Source organism: Rhea americana, unplaced genomic scaffold (assembly GCF_003343005.1).
Source record: "Rhea americana isolate MKP2758 unplaced genomic scaffold, rheAme1 scaffold_59, whole genome shotgun sequence".
NCBI classification, from domain to species: Eukaryota; Metazoa; Chordata; class Aves; order Rheiformes; family Rheidae; genus Rhea; species Rhea americana.
Window position 1 is genome coordinate 1766358 of NW_028186745.1, and position 22167 is coordinate 1788524.

Consider the following 22167-nt stretch of genomic DNA (forward strand, 5'->3'; position numbering starts at 1 on the left):
CACCTCATAMGTATTAGCAGTCATGCAGGGAACTTGAACAAACCCTAGGACTCCAACTCCAGTACAGAAATCTGGGTTTTGAAGAAAACTGCTTTCACTATTAACCTGAAATCTGGAGTTAGTAGATTCATAACTCAAATTTTTAATTATATATATATGCATCTAACATAGACCCAAGCACAGGTGTAGGTCTGTTTGTACAATCAGTGAGAATGCAACAGAGTGGTGGCCTGATAAATTTAATAAAATTGCTTTCTGTTTTCCCTCTTTGCCTGTGAATGCATATGCAACGCTTATCAACTGACTTTTCTCTCTAGGCCAGAGATGATGAAACAGTATCATGTAACAAGATCAGCAGATGTCTACTGATCTGAAGTATAAGGATCTCTCAATCATATTCTCCTTTCATTGATTTAATTCTTGCTACAAATAAGCTTCAACATGAAATATAATTTGATTTTGAAATGATCAGGTTTTTTTTCTGTTTGGAAAATGGCAAACCAGTGTGCTTTGACAGCTTTGACATTTTTACCAAATGGAAATTATTTGAAATAAAYCTTGTCAACTAATGTGTTCTGATCAAAATAAATGAACAAACAAACAAACAAACAGAAGACTAAGTTTCTGGTCAAGTTTACCTGCTGAATTGCTTTTGATGATTTATGTATCCCCATCTAAGGTAATTTAGATTTGCTAACTGTTGAACATATATCCTGTCTGAAATTTACTTATTTAAATACAKTTGTATTGAAAACCCATGCAGAGACTAGAATAGAAGTATCTGCATCAGCCTCCCACCCCTGTCCTCCCAAATTCCTTCCCCGGTAGATAGACTCATAAAGAGCAGTTGCTGGCATTTTAATTGCTGTGTCTAATCCTGTTTGAAGTGGGTCTAGCTCAGAGGCATGAACAAATTCCATGTGTGACACTGACATCAGGGAAAGGACTTGTTGCCTGTACGAAGCCTGCTCGGTACGAGACAGAAGTATCTCCACCTTAAACAGGCTCTGGGGCCCAGCAGCCGGAGAGGAAGATCCCAGGGAAGGTTGAAGAGGGGGTGTGAGGCTCAGCTGCCCCTGAGTGCAGGGGTGTCCTTTCTCTGTACACGATAGCATCATAAAGCTTTCAGTAGGGTTTTCCCTCTCGTTTATATTCTCTCTGCTTTGTCCAAGCCATCTGCCTAAGCTTTGGTAGGAGAACTCTTCTTACTCCTTTAGTCTTTACTTTCGATAACCCTAAAYACTTCCTTTATCATCTGTAAGTAAGACGTTAGTCATTTATATTGGATGGAAATGAGTACATTGCATCACAGTGGTGTGTGCGCCACRATGAAAACTGACCGCTTACTCCTCAGAGCCACGGTCCCAGCACGCCAGATGTTTCTGGAGAACTTGCTGATCGTGAAGTTTACGTCTCGTACAGCTATGCATTCACTGAGCTTTTGCTTCTCATGTTTGATTCTTCCCACTCTGACCCTGTGTGTTATCAGTGTGTTTTCTACTTGCAATGGAGCACATTCAAAAAGAATCCAATCTCTGATTTTGAGCAAGATGTTTCAGTCTAGAAGATTCCGAAGCTCACAAAATATATTTTGTTTGCCATTAAACACATAGATACCAGTCTCTTTGCTCAGCCATGGTAGCAAGCTCCAGTGTGAATCTTCTCAGCTGAACTAGTGAAGAGTTTATTTTTTAAGAATTAGTTATTCAGTACAGCTGTGTTTAAGAGAATGCTGAAAATCGGGCTGAATCAGACCATTTTACTGTCACTTCTTATCAAAGGTGGAAATCAAAGCTTGTGCAGGAAACATAGACAAGCTGTGTTATGCTGAAAGCTTTTTTTAATATATGTGCACATTTATTACATATAGAAATAGATACACCTTATAGATCAAWTTATCACAAGATGTAGGCATGAAACATGTTTCTTTCTCCTATATATAGTTAGTTCTATGCATAATTTAAAGTCTATTATGCWTTCATGAGATCATTAATTTAACAGGTTAACTGGAAGAGAAAAATGTTTCTAATATCATCTAATCATGAATACCTCCTGGTTACTCATTTAGTGAGAGAGGAAGGAGTTGCATTTTTTTTTTTTAAGATAAGGGACTCAATGTATTGTGACAAAGCATGACTAGTATTGTCACACAGAAACCATTGTTGCTATATATTTTTCTAGTCTGCATTTTCATAACTGACAGCTCTGAGACAATCTWTATAAACATAATCACAAAGAATAGCTCCAGTTAGGATATAATATTAGTGCTATCAGACCCTTAGCAGAGGATTCACCCATATATGAACCAGTAGGATAAGATACAGTCTTTTATCTGATGACTGAAGGCTTAATACGTGTTAGAAGTACTGAGATTCCACAGTGTCCATTAAAGTCGGCTACACATGCGTCACACTTCCCTAATGCCTATACTGTGTTTTCCTAGCAGTTAAAGAGACAGAGAGAAGAGATGGAGACAAGTTCTAACGTACCAAGCTTCATGTCATCTGAATGGATGAAAAGGCGTACTGATAGATGGCGAAATATAGTTCTCATAAATTTTTTAACAAGGAAGACAGGAGATGCAATAGCTTTTAGACTACACTTTAACCTAACTTGGAAGCAAAATGAATAGCGCATTACTGAAGCAGTACAAGGAAAGAAAATGCAAATCCCCCAAACCTCTGGATAACTAGTAACTCACCCAGCTCTGCACTCTTTCTAAATGTTGCATTAAATAGGTACATGGAATTCTGATTAACGTTTAGATTGCTGCCAACATTTTTCTCCTTTTGTATTTGCTTGGACAGATTTCTGTCACGGAAAAGATGTTGCACATACCAAATATCAGCCTCTGCTATTATAATCTTATGCAATTATCCTAAATTGAGTGACTCAAAACTGCTTTTGCAGCTTGAAAAATATGATTTCTAAGTGTATTTAATGGTACTTTTATAGTATGAAACCAAGAAGCCTAGAAATACAAGCAGCCAACTCACCACTGTAAAAGTAGTAGTGCAGGTCTCACCTTCTGCGTATGAGTATGAGAGAATCAGTCACTAATTGTTAGCAAACAACCAATTTGMCAGGGAAGCTGTTGCACACATTCTAAAGTTTTTTTTTTTTTTTAATACACTGTTGATTTTCTAAACAGTTGACTATGGTTTACAATAGCAATAACCTTCATGAAGCCAGCTATTACATGGGATAACACCTAATTCATAGAACATTAGCTTTTGCCTTTAGTAGTTAACTGACTAAATGGAATGAAAGGAGGGTGTTACTTTTTGTCTGTTTATTTTGTTATTAGTAATGAGGGATTTTAAAGTGGGCTTATGTGCATTTTTCAGGTGCTTTTTATGATCAGTGACACAAACAAATGATCAGCCCTCTCATTCCTTTTTTAAGGCCAATAGTTTTGTGGCTGGAGYGCATAAAGGTCGCGTTTTATCAATTCACCTAAGTATGTGTTTACCCCCCCCTGAAACTGCATGCCCTAAAAATTAAACATGTGTTTAAGTGCTCTGGTTGAATTAGAGTTGCACTGCTTGAAGGAGTTTTGGCTCTTAAATGAGAGGTGGTGAAAGACTATTTATATGTATCCTAATTCAGAGAATTGAAACTTCATCTCTGTGCTCTCCCTAAAGTAGAATACTGGTCAGTTTATTTCATGTTTTGACATGAGCAATTTGGGGTTATACTGGGGTTCTGCTATTATTGGGAAGCCTTAGGAAAGTTATTGCTACCCTGTTAAAGCAGATGTGAACATTAAAAGTGACAAAGTACACAACTTATTGAAAAGATAGCACATTTTAAGAGTACCTCAATGGAGGCTGTTCCTTTCAATCTCTCATGTTCTGATTTCTGCCCTGCAGCACTATTTATTGGCTCCATTTCTCTCTTTCTCTCTTTTTAAATTTTTTTTTCTGCTCTCTTTTTAATAGCAAATTGCGTTCCGAGACATTTAGTATGCAAGTTTAGTGAAATGGTCACGTTAGTTATTGATGGTTGTAGCAAATGCATTATTATTCATCTTGTTACAGAGAATGAAAGTCAATAGTTTTTTAATCCTGTAACCACAAAACCATTTATGCCGTGGTGTCATCTCTTGTACTGAGTCCTAATCCATTTCCACAGAGTTTTGAAGTATTCCAGAATAATTTGTTGGTTTATTTCCCTATTAGTTTTTTCACCTTAATATATACATACTAGTGTTAATAGCTTTGATGAAACATACTCATTCATTATAGAAACCATAGCAAAATCTCATATTCCTACATCGTTTAAAACATGTTCAAGTTGACGGACAGTTACTTACAGGTACAGACCATGAAAATCTACACACTGGGATATGTTCTGAKCTCATATGAATTACTACAATAGCACTAAAGGCCCTTTGCAAAAATTTGATGTCAGTACTCCAGGCTGAGTATTTGGTTCAGACCTCTAAACTCATACACTTTTAATCAGTAGCTGTAAAATTTACAAATTTAAGTAAGGCATCRTTGGTAGAGAGAGTTTTTCTTTTCTTTAGAAGATTAAAAATTAAAAAACATCCATACAGTTCTCATAATTTAAGAAATGGAAATATATTCTGTGATGTTCTGGGGAGGAGCAGATTTTTAGAGTTACTTTATTTTTTAAAAAAACCTGAACACATGATGTGTGCAAGACATACTACACTTTTAGGATACACTACCAAAAGTACTAGGAAAGCAGAAGTGCTATAAGCTGTTAGGCTCCTTCTGCTGAGTTTGGTGTTTTGACCTTTTTAAGTTGTGGTCTTCTAGTTTTGGCAGTATTTTTGGTAACCTTTCAGTGATAACATGGTAAATTTAGAGTAGAGTTTTACCATTCAAATAACAGCTTCAAGACTGGTGAAATCTAGGCTCTAAATGGTTTGATATTGRTTTTAGAATAAACAGTTTATTACGGCATCTCAAAAGCTGTTTTTAGTTTAACTTAATGGAGCTATTAATTACTTTCTGTACTTAGTATTATTAGTATCATCTCTATAAGCATTGGTATTAAAAATGTAAATAAGGTCCTAAGCTGCATAAGTGTTTAAAAGGCTTAAAGGAAAAGAAGTTTACATCATTATTCAGTGTTTCTGTAACTTCCAAAGGACAGTTAACAGTGAAGACCAACAAAATCAGAGATTCACTGCAAAAACCATTAACTTGTCATTATCACATATTAACATTTCACATACTCATCACTCTTCCAAATATATTTCTGGAAGCTGTAAAAGTGTTGTACATTTCTTCATATTTTGATCCGAATATAAATATAGCTACAAAGAACTATAAATTGTTGATGGATGAATATCTTAATTCCTTTTAAACTTCAGAGTAAAGCATAATGCGCAAAAAGAGGGGACACAGCATAACGGAAGCTATGGATTTGTAAGCTGTAGAATACATTAGAAAAAGTCATACTGAAAYGTCTAAATCTTTTAATGCCAGCTGTGGTTAGGCCAATAACACATTAGATTTAGTTCGCAGCATAGCATATTTTCCATATTGAACATATTTTTTAAATCTACCATTTCCTTCTTAAAAAAATCTATATAAATTATCTTAAACCCAAAAACTAAATAAAACTCTAGCTTGAAAATCAGTCCTGATGAAGCAAGGAACAAATGCAGATTCTGTACCCATTTACTTCAGCAAAACTTCATACGTATCTTAATTTCAATGGTTTTTTTTGTCTTATGCTAAGGTCTACTCGTGTATTCTCCCTAAGAGTTTCAGCCTTTAAGGTCTGAATAAGAAGTTCTAGGTTTTGTTGTTATGAAAAAATCATGTGCRCAGTGCTTTTGGATTGAAGTTTTATTGTTCGTAGTTGAGCTGAGAATATTTCAGTAATTTTTAAACTTTCTTTTAGTTTAGTTGTGCATTGAATGCATGGGTAACTTAAAATACTATAGCAAGCTGCTGCATGGCCCAGCACAGTATTTCTTCTCTGCTGGGCACTGTCTCCCTTACCACTTCCCTGTGGGCTAGGTGGTAACAGTGTCCCTTCAGAAAATGTTTGCCTGTGGGGGAAAAAACGGTGATTGAATTGTGATCTGGTTATCCTTTGATCCCTCCCTCACAGAAGAAGAAAATTTTTTAAATCTATTTCTCGGCACAAGTTACTTTCTTGACACAAAAGCTCAGCTACCAACCTGTTCCTGAGCGGTGGACAGAGCCACGGCCCTGACCAAGCAAGGCCCCGTTCCACCACTCACCCACAACTCACACTGATCCTACCTATGCTGTTATTGTCACGCTCAGCAGAAAGCACAGGGAATTTCAAGACCCCTCCTCCCCCCTTTTTTTCTACACCTCCCTCTTTTTTTCTTAAAAAAAAGCCTGTGTTAAGGGCCATCCCCAGCATGACAAGATTTTCTTTTCTCTTTCTCCAAAAGCTGGGATCTCTAGCAGTGCAGTGGCCTCTAAAATACCTGTGGCAGCAGTAAGTGGAGAAGCCCTTGGAGTGCTCTGCAGAGGCGCTTGGTAAATCATCCTGTTCTTTAGTAAATGGTAGTAAAGGAATAACTCCATCTGCACTTCACTTTACAGCCCCATATATCAGCTGTGCACTGTGCTTCTAATCGCAGATGTGGGATTCCAAAGCAAAGAACGTCAATACTAGTAGGTTACAAACTTGCCCTCTTTCTTTCCATTGTATCTAAGGGATACAGGGCTAGTAACCCCACACTGCGTCCCTCCACAATTGTCTCATGGAAGTAGGTGAGGCAATACACAAAGTAGGAAAGTTGGCTTTTAAAGGCAAATGAGAATTTGAAATGTGCCTGATGTGCTCCTAACAGGGCACTAGTATAAGGTGTTGAGGAATGTGTGGTTTAGCTCTATCTGCATGCTCACTCCAAAGCTCAAGTGAAGGTTTTACATCCCAAATTCAGAAGCTTTAGGTTTTTTTTTTTTTTTTTTTTTTACCTTGAATTGGGGTAGCTCCACTTTTTATCCTGAAAGACCCCAGCTTGATCCCTGATTTGCTATAAATGAGGACAGGTGTCACATTAAAGAGTCCTTATCTACTATTCAAGCTACTGTGAGCTTGAAGAATTTCCGTTGGCCAGAAGAAATATGTGACCCACAGTATATTAGTGTGTGAGTCAGTGTCTGTAGGTTTTACCGGCTCCCCTCAGTGCCTGACCCAGAAGTCCTAAGAGGCCCAGTTGGAACCTGCTGGATTTCAACAAAAGTCTATGATGGCAGAGTACTGATGATCCATAACCGTGGAAGTATCTTTTGTACTGCAGCACATTCACTCCCTGCATATTTTCATGAGAGGCAAATTATTCCATGACAATACTTCAATCTCTTAGAAAATAAACTGAAGTCATTACAGTATCAGTGTTTTCATTACCTGACTTATATGGAAAGCATGAGCTAGAGATCTCCAAAACTATGTCGGCATTAAAACCCACGTTCTTCCTCATCTTGATGCATACCTGTAATCTTCATTGGCACTAAGAAAAAAGTAGACTCTTGTAATGGCTGCTCTGCAGAAGCACTACAACATTAGGTTGGAAGGACGCACAGCTCAATCCAACTAGATTAATACAGATTAAAAGATATTTTTTCCAGTGGAAAAAAAAATGGAAGCAAGTTTCAGTATATTTCAGTAACAGCTACAGCAATTCCTGGTTGAAAGCCTGTGTTATACAAGTCCAATTAGACCTGTGGTGGTAAAATTATGGTGTGTAGCCTGAGATTGGCACATGGTGCTGCTATTAGGAATGCGCCACCTGCTCCCCAGCTACAATGTGGGAGTTTGTGTGTTCTCAGCACACCACCAGCACTCGGTAAATTCACCTGAGAGATCTGGAGAATCTTCATTGTAAGGAGGTGGGAAACAGGAGGTTACAAGGCAGTTAAAGACTTTCTTCAGCTGAAATTGCCAGCCATAAACTTGATGTGGGGTGTGGACTAGATGGTCTTTTTCAATCTTCAAGTCGCGGAATCGTCATGTTGTGAGGGTAGTGTGCAAGTAAGCTTCCAGCTCTTCAGGAACTAGAGTTCTGTGTCAGGTATCTAGCTCACTTCATTTCACAAGCACTGGCTTACTGTTATCTACAGAAGTTGTTAGAGCTTTGTGGATGAATATCTTGTTCACTTTAAAACAAAATTCTAGCAAGCCAATGCTGCTTTTAAATGGGAAGATGGGAGTCTAACATTGGATTTAAGGGAGAAAAACAAAGCCTTGTGATGTAATTCTTAATCTGAATGAAAAAGATTTAAACTTTTCAGATTTTTCTTAGCTTTTTCATTTACAAATCAATTCCATATATTCAAATATATATGTTGTAATATTAGGCACTTAAGAGTGAGTTTAAATAGAGCAGGAATACTTGCCAATTACTGTAGCCAGCACATTTGAATTCCTCTTTAAGCATATTAAGAGAAAAGGGAACTTTTATGAAGGAAGAATGGGGAAAATTCTTACAGGGAGTTGTGTGCATGTGCTGAGAAAACAGAATGCAATTTGAGAGCAACCTGAAGTAAATTCCCTGACAAAGATCAGAAGAATTCCATTGCAATACACCTATCTTTCATGAAACAAAATATTATATCTTATTGAAGCTGATCCATAACATAAAAGCTGGGAGACTATTTTAGTGGATGGATGATTTCTGTTCTCAGCTGCCATCAGAGATATCGGTCTCTGTCTCTTGATTTCATTAAGAGCACACCAGGCTTTGCTCAGCACTTGTGAAAGGAAATGTTTTAGCCCGCTCTGCAGTGATTGCTTTGTTGCCCATAATGAAAGCTGCCTGATAGACCTGGAGGATCTGCAAGCTGGGAGCACAAAATGTGATCTCAACCTGACTGAGATTATACCTTACAGTTATATAAAGATGTGACAGAAGTTACAACAAAGTGTTGGAGACACGGAGTTAAAATTTGACCATGTAAGTACGTTAAAGCACATGGAGAAGCATGTTCTTGGTATGCTAAGTTTCACTTATATTTTGAAGGCTGAGGCTTAACTATGCATTTCCTTCATCCTTACTTTGTGTCAGGCAGACTCTTAAAACTCTTCTAATTTGCTTTTTTGGTGCGTGAATAATAACAAGTCAACATCAAACATCTGCTGCACATTAACAATTTTAATCTTAATGCGTCCAGTGATATCTGGCTTAATGGTCTTTCTGACTTATTTGCCGATATCATCAGGATGAGCTTGATTATTGACAAGGGTATGTTGCAGGTGGAAATGTACCACTTATTATTGGGTACACTGAGAGAAGTGCCTTCAGAAACTGTGGCTTTTGATCTCTAAAATTGTCAATTGTTTTGACTTTGAAGGTTGTAACTAGGTCTTTCAGACACTGTCAAAGACTATCTTGAAGGAGAAAAATAAGGGCCCACTGAGGAAAATCAAATCTGAGTTCTTAACTGGCTATAAATTGTTGGCAAAGTGTCTTTTTTTCAGACCTAGTTTTCAGCAGCAGCTTTCAGAGAGGACAATGAGCAGCAACAGAAACTCAAGAGGAGAACAGGTTTCTCTAAGAAAATGTCAATGCCATCATCCATACGTGACATCAATCTTGCATCAGTTGAGAATGCAGTCAGAAAAGTCTCATCAGCTCTCAGTATTGCTTTCAAGTGTGATATTTGGCTTGTTCCACAAGGACAAAGGGGAAATATGCATTGCTACGCCTATCCTAAATTGAAGAGAAACAGGAAATTCTCTCACCTTTTGAAGGGAAAGTTTTGGCTTGAAACTTCAATACAAAAAAATAGAGCAACTGTGCCTTATTTTCCATGCCTTCACAGAGGAAAACTTAAAAGGGCAGAGAAGTAGTTTTGTTAGAAATTAGGCTGGCACAAATCTTTGCACCCATATATTCAAAAAGCTCTTTCATGTAGAAGAATCATGCTATGCTTTATTTTTCAGTACTTGAAATGTCGTTAATGAGCTTGGAGGAGTAATACCAAGCCCAAGTAGAAAATGTAAAAGATAAAAAAGCACTTTTCAAACTGGATGAAGGAATATGTTGTATGAAATTTCCACCATTGATAGCTGCAACTTGTGGAAAAACATCTCTCATGACTACTTGATATTACCCTCACATAGCAATGTGATATCTTCACAGTGGGATACAGGAGCTACAAATCACAAGAGAAGACAGAAAAGGTCCAAAGATGCCAGAGAAGCATTTGTTCTGGAGCTGGGAATAAGATATATGACCTTCCTGTCGTCTTCAAGAATGATAGATAAGTGAAGTAGACTAATGGAGCGACACAAAGGTGCACTGTGAGCTATTCATCCTGAAAAATGTTATCTGCATTTTAATGTTATGGGTGGTAGCAACCTTTGAAGCTGATTTTTTTTTTTTTTTTGAATAAGTTTTGGAAGTTTTCCACTTCATTGTAATGGATGACTATAAAATAAAGTCACAAGTATAATAATAACTGAGAGCAACACTCAGATAAGGTTTGACAAATACAGCCTGTAGGTTTTTCTGAGCTTTCTCTTTTCTAGAGTTTTTGTAGCACTCATCACTGCAGTATCTAAGTATCCTGTGGTTAATTAGATATGCATGATAGGTTCCTTACTGGGATCCTGCTTCCTAGTTGAGGGGACTTTGCTTTGGGTAAACATAAGCATTTTTACTCTTCTCCATCCCTCATTAATTTAATGATGGTGAGAAAGCTGCTCTCAAAGAGGTTCCTGCAGTGCATCCCGAATGTCATTATTATTATGGAAGTACCTTCCTCAGCTAAATATTTCAGCTAAAATGATTTATTTCCTGGTTTTGTATGCTTTGACCTAGGCTGTTCAGCCTATCTGGTCCCACAAGACTGTAACTACCTTGGTAGATTATGGCCAAAGATTTGGTTAGTTGGACCCTATCTTGCTGACGATGTTGAAAATGAATTTTATCCTGACATTAAAAGTGGGCACGAAGCCAGCAGAGCAGCGAGAGCACAGCAGTGGCTCATAGCACTGACATGCTATGTATGATCCTGCTGCCTCTCTAGCGCTCCCTTGTCATCCCAGAGATGGCATGTTGCCGTGACCCAGCTTGGGAATTCTGTCCTGGGATRTGTGCTGAGTGGGAGCCTGATCCATGAGGCCTTCTCAGCTCCCCTGAGCTGAGAGACTTTTGTCTGTGCTAAGTGAAACCCTAGGTCTAAAAAGACCCCAGAGCTTTGCATAACTTTGACAAATAACGTTTACAGGGGGCATGGGAGCAACTCCTTCAGCGGCTTTCCCTGTTCCAGTGCTTAGTGTTTCTGTCTTGCCCCTAGGGGAGCTCTGCTGTGCTCTGCAGAGGTTCTCGCATCATATTTGTGCAACTTCTAATTGCAGCCRGATCAATTCTATTTCTTCAGACTCAGAAGATTCTAAGAATCTTCTATTTCTTGTGGCTTTTCACAAACTCTGAATTTGCSTTGCTTAGCTTACAATGTTAATGATTTACCTATACTTATTTATTTCTAATAATTTTATCAAAAAGATGTGTTTCCTACTGACACTGGTCTCCAAACCTACTTTTATCTGAGAATTTTGWGAACACTGGAAAAGGGGAGAAATGCATTCTTTTAAACTGCAAAATGCCATAAATATCCACATTTTTATAAGAGCTGTCAAAGTTTTGTGAATCAYGAAGAAATTAGTAATTTCACAACCTGCTTGTAGATGACTTGTGAAGACTGTTGAATACATTAGCTTTAATGGACATTTTGCCAGTGTCAGCCCAATCAGCACAAGAATTATATTTTTGAAAGCTAAAACAACTTGGACACATCATCCAAATTTCCTTCCAACATGTTGGAAGCAATGCAAACTGCTGTGTTTACTGAAGAGGACAGCTTTGCTGAGAGAGTTTATTTTTATTCCTCTTCTTACCCAGTTACAGGGAAAGATCCTATAATTATCGACGATCTTTTAGTGGTGATTTACTTGGGGAAGATTGATTAGCACAATCAGTCACTGTAAAGCAATTTTCATCACCAAATACTGGATGGTTTCTTTTTCCACTTCATTAGCAGTCCTTCTGCAGGTTACACTATAGATGTAATTCTATAAACATGGCTTGAAAACTGTTATATGGCAAATCCATATCTAAATATAGTAACTCTTAAWTATTTATGGGTACTAATTATGTAAATGCATATGTTCACATGTGTTTTATATGTGCATGTGAAGGAAATCTGGAAGTGTGGATTATATTTTAAACATGGAGCTAAAGATTTGGAATCAGGGATTAATGTGCCATATATGTATATGAGTAATATTTTTGTTTCATTTTACCATCCTGTCCCAGCATAATCTGGAAAAAAGAAGCAAAAAATATCCTTGGATATGCTTAGGAGAAAGTAATTCACATTTGTTCTTACACAGCTAGCTTAATGCATCTTAACTCAGGAATTGTTTCCAGATTGGTGTTTTATTTGAAATACTGGATTTTTGAGCCATTCTGTATTAAGCTTTAAATGCTACAACGTTTAGGCTCTGTTCTGCACGGCTGACCTTAGGTGAACTGCAACCTTAACTGAAGAAATCAGTAATCCCTATTGTAAAATGTTTCTCAAACTCAAAAGAAAGCAGAAACAACCGTGTTCAAGAATAGATTCAGCAGAGAAGCTTAGGCATCTGTCTACCTTTTGTGATTACTGGCCGGTGTGGGGAATGTTTTTGCTTCAGATGTTGTACCAGATTGGCCCAGCTACCTCTTCCTCTCCAGTTTAGCTGAATCTGCCTCTGCCCAGTTCTGCCTGCAGCTCTAGGCATTGCAAGGCAATGTATACAGAATAGATCATATAATATAGTGCATTCTTAAAACTATGGAAATAATACACTTGGATGTAAAAAAAAAAAAAAAAAAAAAGTTACATGTGCAGTAATGAAAGCACAGGTTAAATGAGTAGTTAACCGGGCAACTTTGATTCTACTTCTTGGTGCAGTTTCCTATGCTGTACAAATACTAAGGCAAGAAAACTGCACTTATGTGAACAGGATACATAGATTGTMTGTGAGATGGGAGTTTTTGCTGATTGCTTTGAGTGACTTCTGAGCACAGGACTTATCTGGAGGAGAGGCAAGAGGTTGCTGTTCAGGTATCATTGCTGAGGGCAGCAGTCTTCCATCACTAGGTAGTAGTACTTGTGCTGCAAAGGAGGAGGCTGTATGTGAAGCTGGTGTAGGAGAAGTAGGACTTGGGAGAGGGACAGTTAGACTAAGTTTTGCAGTAGGTCTCTGTACCCAGTATGGGCTAGCAGCCAACAAGAAGAGGATTTTAATTTGTTTCAATGGCTAAAATGAAATTACTGGACTTTTTTTGCTGCTAGGAAAATTTGTTCTTCAGCTTCGCCCTGAATTTCCTTTCAGTGCTGAATGGCTACTCCATTCAGCATGTTAGCCCTAAAAATTCCTTATACAATGAAGAAGCTAAGTGGAAGCCTTTTTGAAGTTCTAATGGATTTACACAGTCTTAAATGGGACATGGTTTTCTGGTTTGGCAGAATCCAGCCTACAGCTGTGCATAAGAGACTAAACTCTTCTACATGCAAGTCATGAAAACAGATAAGAACAGGTCTTTTAGATCTTACTTTTAAAAATCAAAACCAAGCAAAGCTTCTGATTTTTCTCTTGAGTTATTTTATAACTCAACCTGTTTTCAGTGGAAACTTAGCTCTGTTTATATTTATTATTCCTTTGTGTGCTCATATTTTCTCTGCTATGAGAGTTAATGGAGTTGTAATTTACCATATGCAACAAATGAATATGAGAAAATGATGCTGTCACGCAAAATCATGCTCTAAATGTAACTGCCACATTACGAAAYATTGAAAAATAAAGTCATGTTTTTGCAAATATATRTAGGCTTTCTCGTTTACAAACACATACTTCCAGAGTCAAATGTTTAAAAAGGATCCCCTCGATGTGAAGACTRCACGTTCACAAAAACAGCCAACTTTGAATTGTTGCCTGTCAAGTAACTGAAGAGAATAAATATCCAGGCTGGTACACATAATTCATTTCTCTAAGCATAGTACCAGACACAAAAACCTGAGGAAAGAAAAATGTAGATGTAAGCATTTAGAAATGTATCCCTGTTGTTTAACAATAATACACAGAAAAGCACTGTGATATCATCACAAGGAAATGTTATCATCCTGTATAAATTTCATATTCTTTTCTTTCTAACAGAAAGCGTTTAAGTCACTAATGTAGAACCCAGATTAGCAAAAAGAATAGGAAAATTTCCTGAGTCTGCAATACACCTGTTTTTGCTTAAAATATAAATTAAATTTTAAATGGATGGGATATTAGGAAATGTAGTACCCTCTATAATGTAGGAGATGTTAATAACAGGGACCTCCTGTACATYGCTTTGCCTGACAAGTTTATAAACACTTTGCAGACTTTTCTGCAAGGCCTCAGCATTAGAAGCAGTGAGGCAGCATCCAGGACGATGCAGCTCTTTCTCTTTGTCAGACCATTTTCCATTTCTGAACTGGCTCTGCACCACTAGTTGTGTGCACATACCACAGTCTGGGACCCCTTAATCTGTGTCAGGAATCTGCGTGAGAGCAGTGAGCCCACATAGAAGAATCCTCAAAGTTTGTACTTCAGCAGAATGAGAGATGTTGATACTCTTTTAAACAGTTTTAGTGGTGTATCAGAGTGTGCCAACTGAACAATAATGAAAAAATTCACTGATCTGACATAGTTTATGTTTCTTCTAAATCTTTTTGATTATTTGGTTGGGGAAGATCTTGCAGATCATGCATTATAATCTCCTGGGCTGAGCGTGATGTTCCTGTACAACAAGCCAGCAAAAGTGTATCTAACTTATTTTTGAACATAACTAGCAAAGGTGATTCAGGTTCACAGGTAAAAAATATTTTTCATTATATAATTGCTTGTCTGCTAAGACATATTTCCTTTTATCTGGTTCAGATCTTTCACTTTTAATTTACACCATTAATTCTAATCTAATTCTTAAAAGGAAAGAAAGCAGTTATTCCTTTAGCTTTCTCTTTAGATGTAAGCAACTGTAGATAGCTTCAAAGATAATTAAGTAATACCAACTTAGGGCTCCAAGATTTATGATAATCACCCTTGCCAGGCTTATGTTCAAATGAGCAAAATAAAAGCAGCTTAGCAAGGTAGTTGGTTTAAAAAGCTGTTTGTCAAAAGATATCCTGAGCAACCAAACCTAGACACAGGAACCAAACCCAACTGTTTATAAATAATATCTTCACTATTGAAGATAAATTTGGGGGATTTTTTAGATCTGGATTGGTAATATCAAAATACTTTTGGCAAACTTTTATACAAAATATTAACAATCTCCAATATATATTTGTTCTGAGAATTAGATTTACTACCACACAATCCCATGGAAAATCCCAAAATCCATTTGAAAGCTACTCATGACTACTAGATTTCAAAAAAGTAGGAATTAGAAAGAAATATAACGAAGTATTAATTCAAGTTCTGAACTATGCCTTTGAAGTGCATGCTGCAAATAGTAAATCATATAAGACATTCAATCAGGGAATAAGTATCTTTTATGACTTATTTTATTGTGACACAAGTTCAAACTTTTGCAAGAAACTTTTTAAACAATAGGCAGAATATGATTTTTTTTTCTGAAGAACATTGCAAATTCTCATCTCAGTGAGTAATATTGAGCACTGCATAATGTTGATAGCTAGTGTGGTTGTTTATATTCCACTCACTTCTCTTTTGAAGTCCCAGACTTTTGTCACACTATTTTCTCTAACTTCATTATAGCTTGTACTAAAAGGTACAGATAAGTCATAACAATTTTCCTATAGACCATCCCATGTCTGAAGTCATGGGAACGTTGGATGCTTTGCCTGACCTCAAATAAGTTAATTTTCATTGTGTTACTCTTGGTTTAGTGGAGGAGAAAATGAAATCAAGAATGTCTCCTTTGGTTGCAAAGAAGCTATGTTTAAAAGAAAATTGAAATATTTGAAATCAACATCAGAACAGTAAGTGGTGATACCTAAACCAGACAAGCTGAGGTTAAGAGCTTAAAAGCTCCTCTCTAACATTCAGATAAAGGATAATTGTTACAGCAACACTCAATTAAAAAAAAAAAAAAAAAAAAAAAAACAACAAAAAAACTGAGACAAGAGACAAGTGAATACAGAAAAAAATATCCCATTATTTTGGGGCACAGTCAAACAAATCAATCCTCCATTCCAAGGTCTGAAAGTACTAGCTGCTCCTGGGAGAGAGCAGACTCTGCAACTCTTATGTTGTGCAACGCTTTCCCRAGAGCTGCTTCTCTGGATCTGCTGTGGCTGCTTGCATGAGAGCCCAGCACGGGGACTTGCACAGGAGRTTCACATATCCTAGTCCTGTTGCTCTACAGTTCTGGTTCTGTATTGTCTCCCAGACGAAAAGTCCTCTCTAGCAAGGGCAAAATACRATTTACGCCTCCTCTACATGTGTGAAATCCCGACTCTCGCCAGAGGCTGCGGCCTTAACCTTAGCTCAGGTTAAGAGCATTTGCACCACCTCCCACAAATGACAACGGTTTGTATGGCTGGATGGGGACACCTTCAGCCAGAGGTACCTTCAGGTTTCAATGCAGGACTAAATCTATAATTTTAAAGATGCCCAGAGGGATGGTGAGGGGTTACTTCCTCCAAGCTCTGAGGAGAACCCCAACATGTAAAATATGCTCACAGAAAATCCTTTGACTACATTTACACTCACTCTATGGGAAGCCAAATAGAGCCTTTTTCTGTCAAAACTGGATTCATATCATCAGACACGGTAATTTTATTTATATTTATTTTTATCCATTTAAGGGAAACAGCACATAATTGAATGGTGAATTGATGCCACCTGAATACAACAACCTAGATGAGTTGCAGATGTCAGATCTCTGGTTACTCTAAAGACAAAACCAAATGTATGATACTGAAGGTGGATATAGCATTGCCCATACTTAGCCTGAGACAAGATAAATGTTTGAAGAGATCATTAATGTTGAGGGAGGAAAGAAAGAAAGATTCCTCTAATGAGTCGTTGGTTTTAGTCAAATGGCATATCTGTTATGCTAGTAAAAGATTTAGAACATTATAACCTTGAAAAGATAGATGAATGAGGCAACCACTGGTGGCATATACGACTATCACTGGGGCATAAACACATGTGTACACACTATTACCTGCACAAAATTACTGCCATTAAAAAACAAAAGTGTTGATGAGCCAACGTTGAGGTCCTGTTTACCTTTTTGTCAAAGTATTTCTTGTAATTTTGAATTTACCGAATTCCTAACATGACAAAAGCCTGAGACATAACTGTTTTAGAGAATAATGCTTAACATAAATGACAGTTCCTTTTTCTCTCCTACTCTGAATTTCATAGCTAGGCACTGTAATCTATTTCTCTATTGTAACCATTTGATAGCAGATCTACGCACAATGTTCAAGTCTGAAACTATTAAATCAACCTTTATAAAAGAAGTTTGGCTGGCAGTCAAAGTCTGGCAGAAGACAGCAATATTAGGATTCCTGATAATAGTTGCCCTTCACGTGGATAGTTATCTGGGTGGGACTAGAATGCCGAAGTGTTCACAAGCAGATATATTAATAATAATTAATTTAAGGCAACTCCCTGTAAGTTTGCCCCATAGTATATGTTTTTCATCCCACACATTTAAAATAAGCACGGATAGTAACAACTCAAGAAAGGTGAGATTTGAGTAATTAAAACTCACTTCCATTATACTCACACTTCAAAGTGCCTAAGGCATCTGATCTTAGTTGTTTCAGGAGATCCAAATTAATACACAAAGTAAYAGAATTTATATTCAAACATAAAAAGTTCTCCCATGTATACACAGACCAAAATCTTCTGATGTATTTATCTTGAACTATATTAAGATTGACAGAGTTACACTAAATCTCATTGCCTATGAATGAAAATATTAAAAAAATGATATGCAGTTAAACTGGAGCTTTCAATAGGTCCTGCATCTGGATACATGTCGCTGTATTAGAACTGCCCTGCTCGAGTGCAGACATTTATTTTTACTAGAGTCAAAATGAAATCTTTGATTCTGCAACACAACAGGGGAGATAGAAGGGAGAAGTGGAGATCAATGCTACTATTTCCATATTATGCATTCCTCTGGGACTTTAATCAAACATATCAAGACAGAGGGATGTGAATTTCTGATAGTCACTTCTCTCCCTCTATATAAAATATACATATATGTTTGTGTGAATAGCTATATATTTATAAGCATATTATTTTTAAACATATATATGTTTTCAGTGTGGTGTGTGTACGTATGTTTGTTTGAAGGAAAGTAAAAACACAAGATAAGAATTTTTTCCTTCATTTACACTGCTTTCCACAACAAATAAGCACATTAAAAGGTGCTTAAAAAGCACTGCAACTCAAATAGACTGTCAGGCACTTTCTTCATCTAAATGAATGCCTGTGTTTCTGGGAAAATAGATTACCTTTTTTGAAAGGATGAAGGTGTCTTCTGCCTTGGCTAATCTTACCCAACCATCTGAGAAAGGAATAGCAGGAACCAATTTATTGAGCGTAATTATCAGTACGCAGGTAGCAGTAAATAACAAAAATGAACTTCTTAGAGTATACAGACAGTAGAGGAAATACCTAATAGCTGGTGGTTTTTGCAATTCTYTTTTTAGACTAGAGTCAACATCCAGCTCTCAGGAGCTGTGGAAAACTCTCAGGAGCTCTCGTCTTGATCCCCTGTGGAAAGATTTTGGGCCAGCTAATCAGCGTTGGATATTTTTGCAGTATTTCTGTGACAGTGACAAAATGGATAAAATAGCAGAATATGAATAACAGAGCAGTTTCACTTTGTGAAATATAATAACTGATGATTACTCAACTAAGTTGTTGTTAATATAAAATTATCTTAATCATATATTTTTGCTTTATTATCCCTTCTGGCTTTATAAAATGTATATTGTTTGAATTACAGTACTTTGGAATCTAGAAAATCATAATCTTCTGGATGGCTGCTGTTGGCAGAAAATATACAATTCTGAGATATAAGAAGGGTAAAAATGTTGCTTAGTCTTCATAGCTCCTCCAAACCAAAACCAAGTGCTCTCTGCATTGGTCTTTACATCATGTAGAAAGAGAGCTTAAATATCCCTTGCAGAAATTTGGCATATAAAACACATAAAAAGCTAATATTAATAKTTCTTCCTTTCTACTCTTCCACTCCCCTTTTTATCTTCTTTGGCTGCTTCAAACAGTGAGGTGACTCTTGCGCTAAGAAGTTGGTCCTTATTTCTAGGCCTCATTCACATAAAAATTTTCTGGAAATAAACCCTCGGTCTTCCACTAAGAAATCTTAATTTAGAATGGGTTTCTTCCTGTCCCTCACTTTATCAGTATCTGTCATTAACACTAAACTATCTTCCAAGGAACTGAAGAGCCTTGAACATTATGGTTTCAATTTTAATTCCATGYACATCTTTATCACCTTTATTTATCTTTATTCCTCATATATAAGAATGCACARCAAGTAATATTTTTCAATTTTGAATTAAATCTTTAAAAATATTAAATTTCTTAATACTTAAGTGCTAATCTAAGCACCTTAATTCTAASCATTAAGATAGTTTAAAGCAAAGACAGTGCTGGCAGTATCACCTCTGTTTTGTACTCTCTCTTTAAGAGCCTTGAAAGATTTGCACATGCCAGGACAATTTGCTTTATACTCTCTTCTACATGTTTTGGTGGATATGTAAAGAATTTGTAAGACTGGTAATCCTATGGGCAATGCCACACTGTTTAGAGTTCTCAGAGCCCGATTAAAAAAAAAAAAGTCTAATGTGCTAATAGGCTACTGCATTGTCTCATTGAATTTTTCCATATTTCCCTCCTTGAGTACTGGTATTTTTAATATTTYGATTCTGGTGACAGCTGTTTCCGTTTCAATTTTATATTTAAAATCCAATTTAATCAGATTTACCTAAGTGCAGATTCAACTTTGGCATACTTTTTTACTGCTGTCACCACACCTAAAAATATGGAATAATCTTTCAGCAACAGCATTTTAKTCAAGACCTTCAGTGAGTTTCTAGGTGACCTGGATGCATTATTGCATGATATGTCATCTCCTTCATTCTGCCTCTTTTGCTTGAAATATATATTATTTAAGATCTTTTGCAGTTTTTGATGTCTTTCCTTCTATAAATATTCTTTATCCTCCCACTTTATAGCTCTTCTTATTCTCGAATTATGAGCTTAGTCCCATTGCTTCTCTATTTTGTCATCCTCATATTTACAATATCAGTGTTATTGGATGTGGTATCTTCTCTGATGCCACCACGAACATTTTAGTGCTGGTCTTTTCATGGTTTCCTGTGTTTTCCTTTGAGTAGTAGACCTCACTAGTATTAGACTTCACTTTGACAATTTAGAATTTCTTGCACCTATATCTATCCTAGCTAATATTTTTCTTAAAGCCTTAATTTGCAAAGTTTGGCCAAACGATGAACAACATCAAAAATAAACTCCAGRTGTTCCCTTTTGTTCTTTCTGCTGTCCTTTAAATGTTGCTTTTTAAATATACTATGCCTATAAAATGAGCATCAAACTTTTATGTTTTTAGGTGTAATCCATCTGTAACAGGTAGCATGTAGAATATCTAATATATGAAAGATACCCAGAATTTTTAAAATCTTTGAATTCAGTAGCTCAGTTATATGATTTTTTACAACTAAATACCCTTAACATTGTCAGATGGACCACAAATTCCATTGTATTGCATTGAAACTTCAATAGTTAGAGTTTTAGCATTTCAAATCTGGTGCAGTCTCTTGCACGTTATGAATACCTACTTGTATATAATCATTCTTTTCATAATTTTATAGGTATTCTTGGTCTTCTATTTTTTTTTAAATTTTTACAATTTCTGTTCAAGATCCTTGACATACAATCCCCATCCTGCTTCAGCTTCCACTTCCAGCGTTCTTAACTTTMTGCTGCATTTCTCCCTATTACTTCTGCTACTTTCATAAGAGTCTTGCTAACAGTGCAAAAAGATTTGAGGGCTTGTTGTATCTTTTTAATTTCTCTGTACTCTATTTCTGAATAAAGTAAACACAGTATACACAGAAGCAAGAAAAAGGCATAGTTCCCATCTTTCTAGGTATGAAATGCCTGCCTGATTCAGACGTTTTCCTAAAACATTATTATAACCCTGTTACACATTGCATTGTCTTTTAAAACTTTCAATAGTAAGTGTAACACCCACAAAAGGTAAGAATTAATGCATATAGCTCATTAACACAACAAATAAACCAAAGTGTAGAGTGGAAATCAGAATTGTCATTTTAAAATGCTTTGAGATAGGAAGGCCACTGAATATCTGACAGTAATTATTGTCTCTGAACTGCATGGCTATTGCTAATTCTCATAACAGTCCTTTGTCTCCTCCCCACACGGGGAAGCATTATTCTTGCCACAGAATTCATTAATTTTTAATTAAGAAATCAATTTGGAAAATAAAAAAAAAACGCTTTTTTTCTGCTACAGTTTGAAATTCACATTCTTCTTGCTTCTTACATGGAGTGGGCAGGAGAGACAAATTCAGTATGACAAGCCTTAATTTGCATAGCTTTGAAGCCAGGGACATGGAGTCACTCCAAGTCAATACGGAGACGCTAGTTTATCATGTCTACGTACGCTGTTCATGCACAGCACCATCTGATGTTTATGTGCTAAGCAGAAATACTGGCATTAAGTTAAAGTTGTCACACAGTTCAACAGGGTTTGAAAATAATTATGGCACCGCCAGTTTGGATTTGATCTCAACTCTCAAGGATGTCACTTATACAATTTCCATAAAACTAAAACTTTAAAAAAATAGACTTAAAAATTTAAAACTTTGGGCGGTTTTATATCACAAAGTTGAATAACTCACTTATAACAGCATGGAATGAAGAATTATGGGTAAATACTTTGAAAATCTTATCTATTTTCACTGGTAGTGGGCCAAAATCCGCAGTGTTTAAAAGTTTCTATTCCTTTCCTAACTTTCTTTTGGCAGTCTGTCAGGTTGATTCCAACCCTGTTTTCTGCCAGATGGAGTGCAAAAAGGGAAACATCTGCTTCAGTCTGCCAAGGCATTGAATCTAAAATATAGGACTG

At 36.6% G+C, this 22167-nt stretch overlaps 1 protein-coding gene across 1 annotated transcript in view; it reads left to right on the forward strand.

The window, feature by feature from the left end:
- Positions 1-1328: 1328 nt before the first annotated feature.
- Positions 1329-22167, forward strand: part of TMEM47 (transmembrane protein 47) — a 53899-nt gene continuing 33060 nt past the window's right edge. The window contains exon 1 of the mRNA XM_085319452.1: positions 1329-1416. Coding sequence (XP_085175578.1) covers positions 1329-1416 — 88 coding nt within the window. The remainder of the gene's footprint in view (positions 1417-22167) is intronic.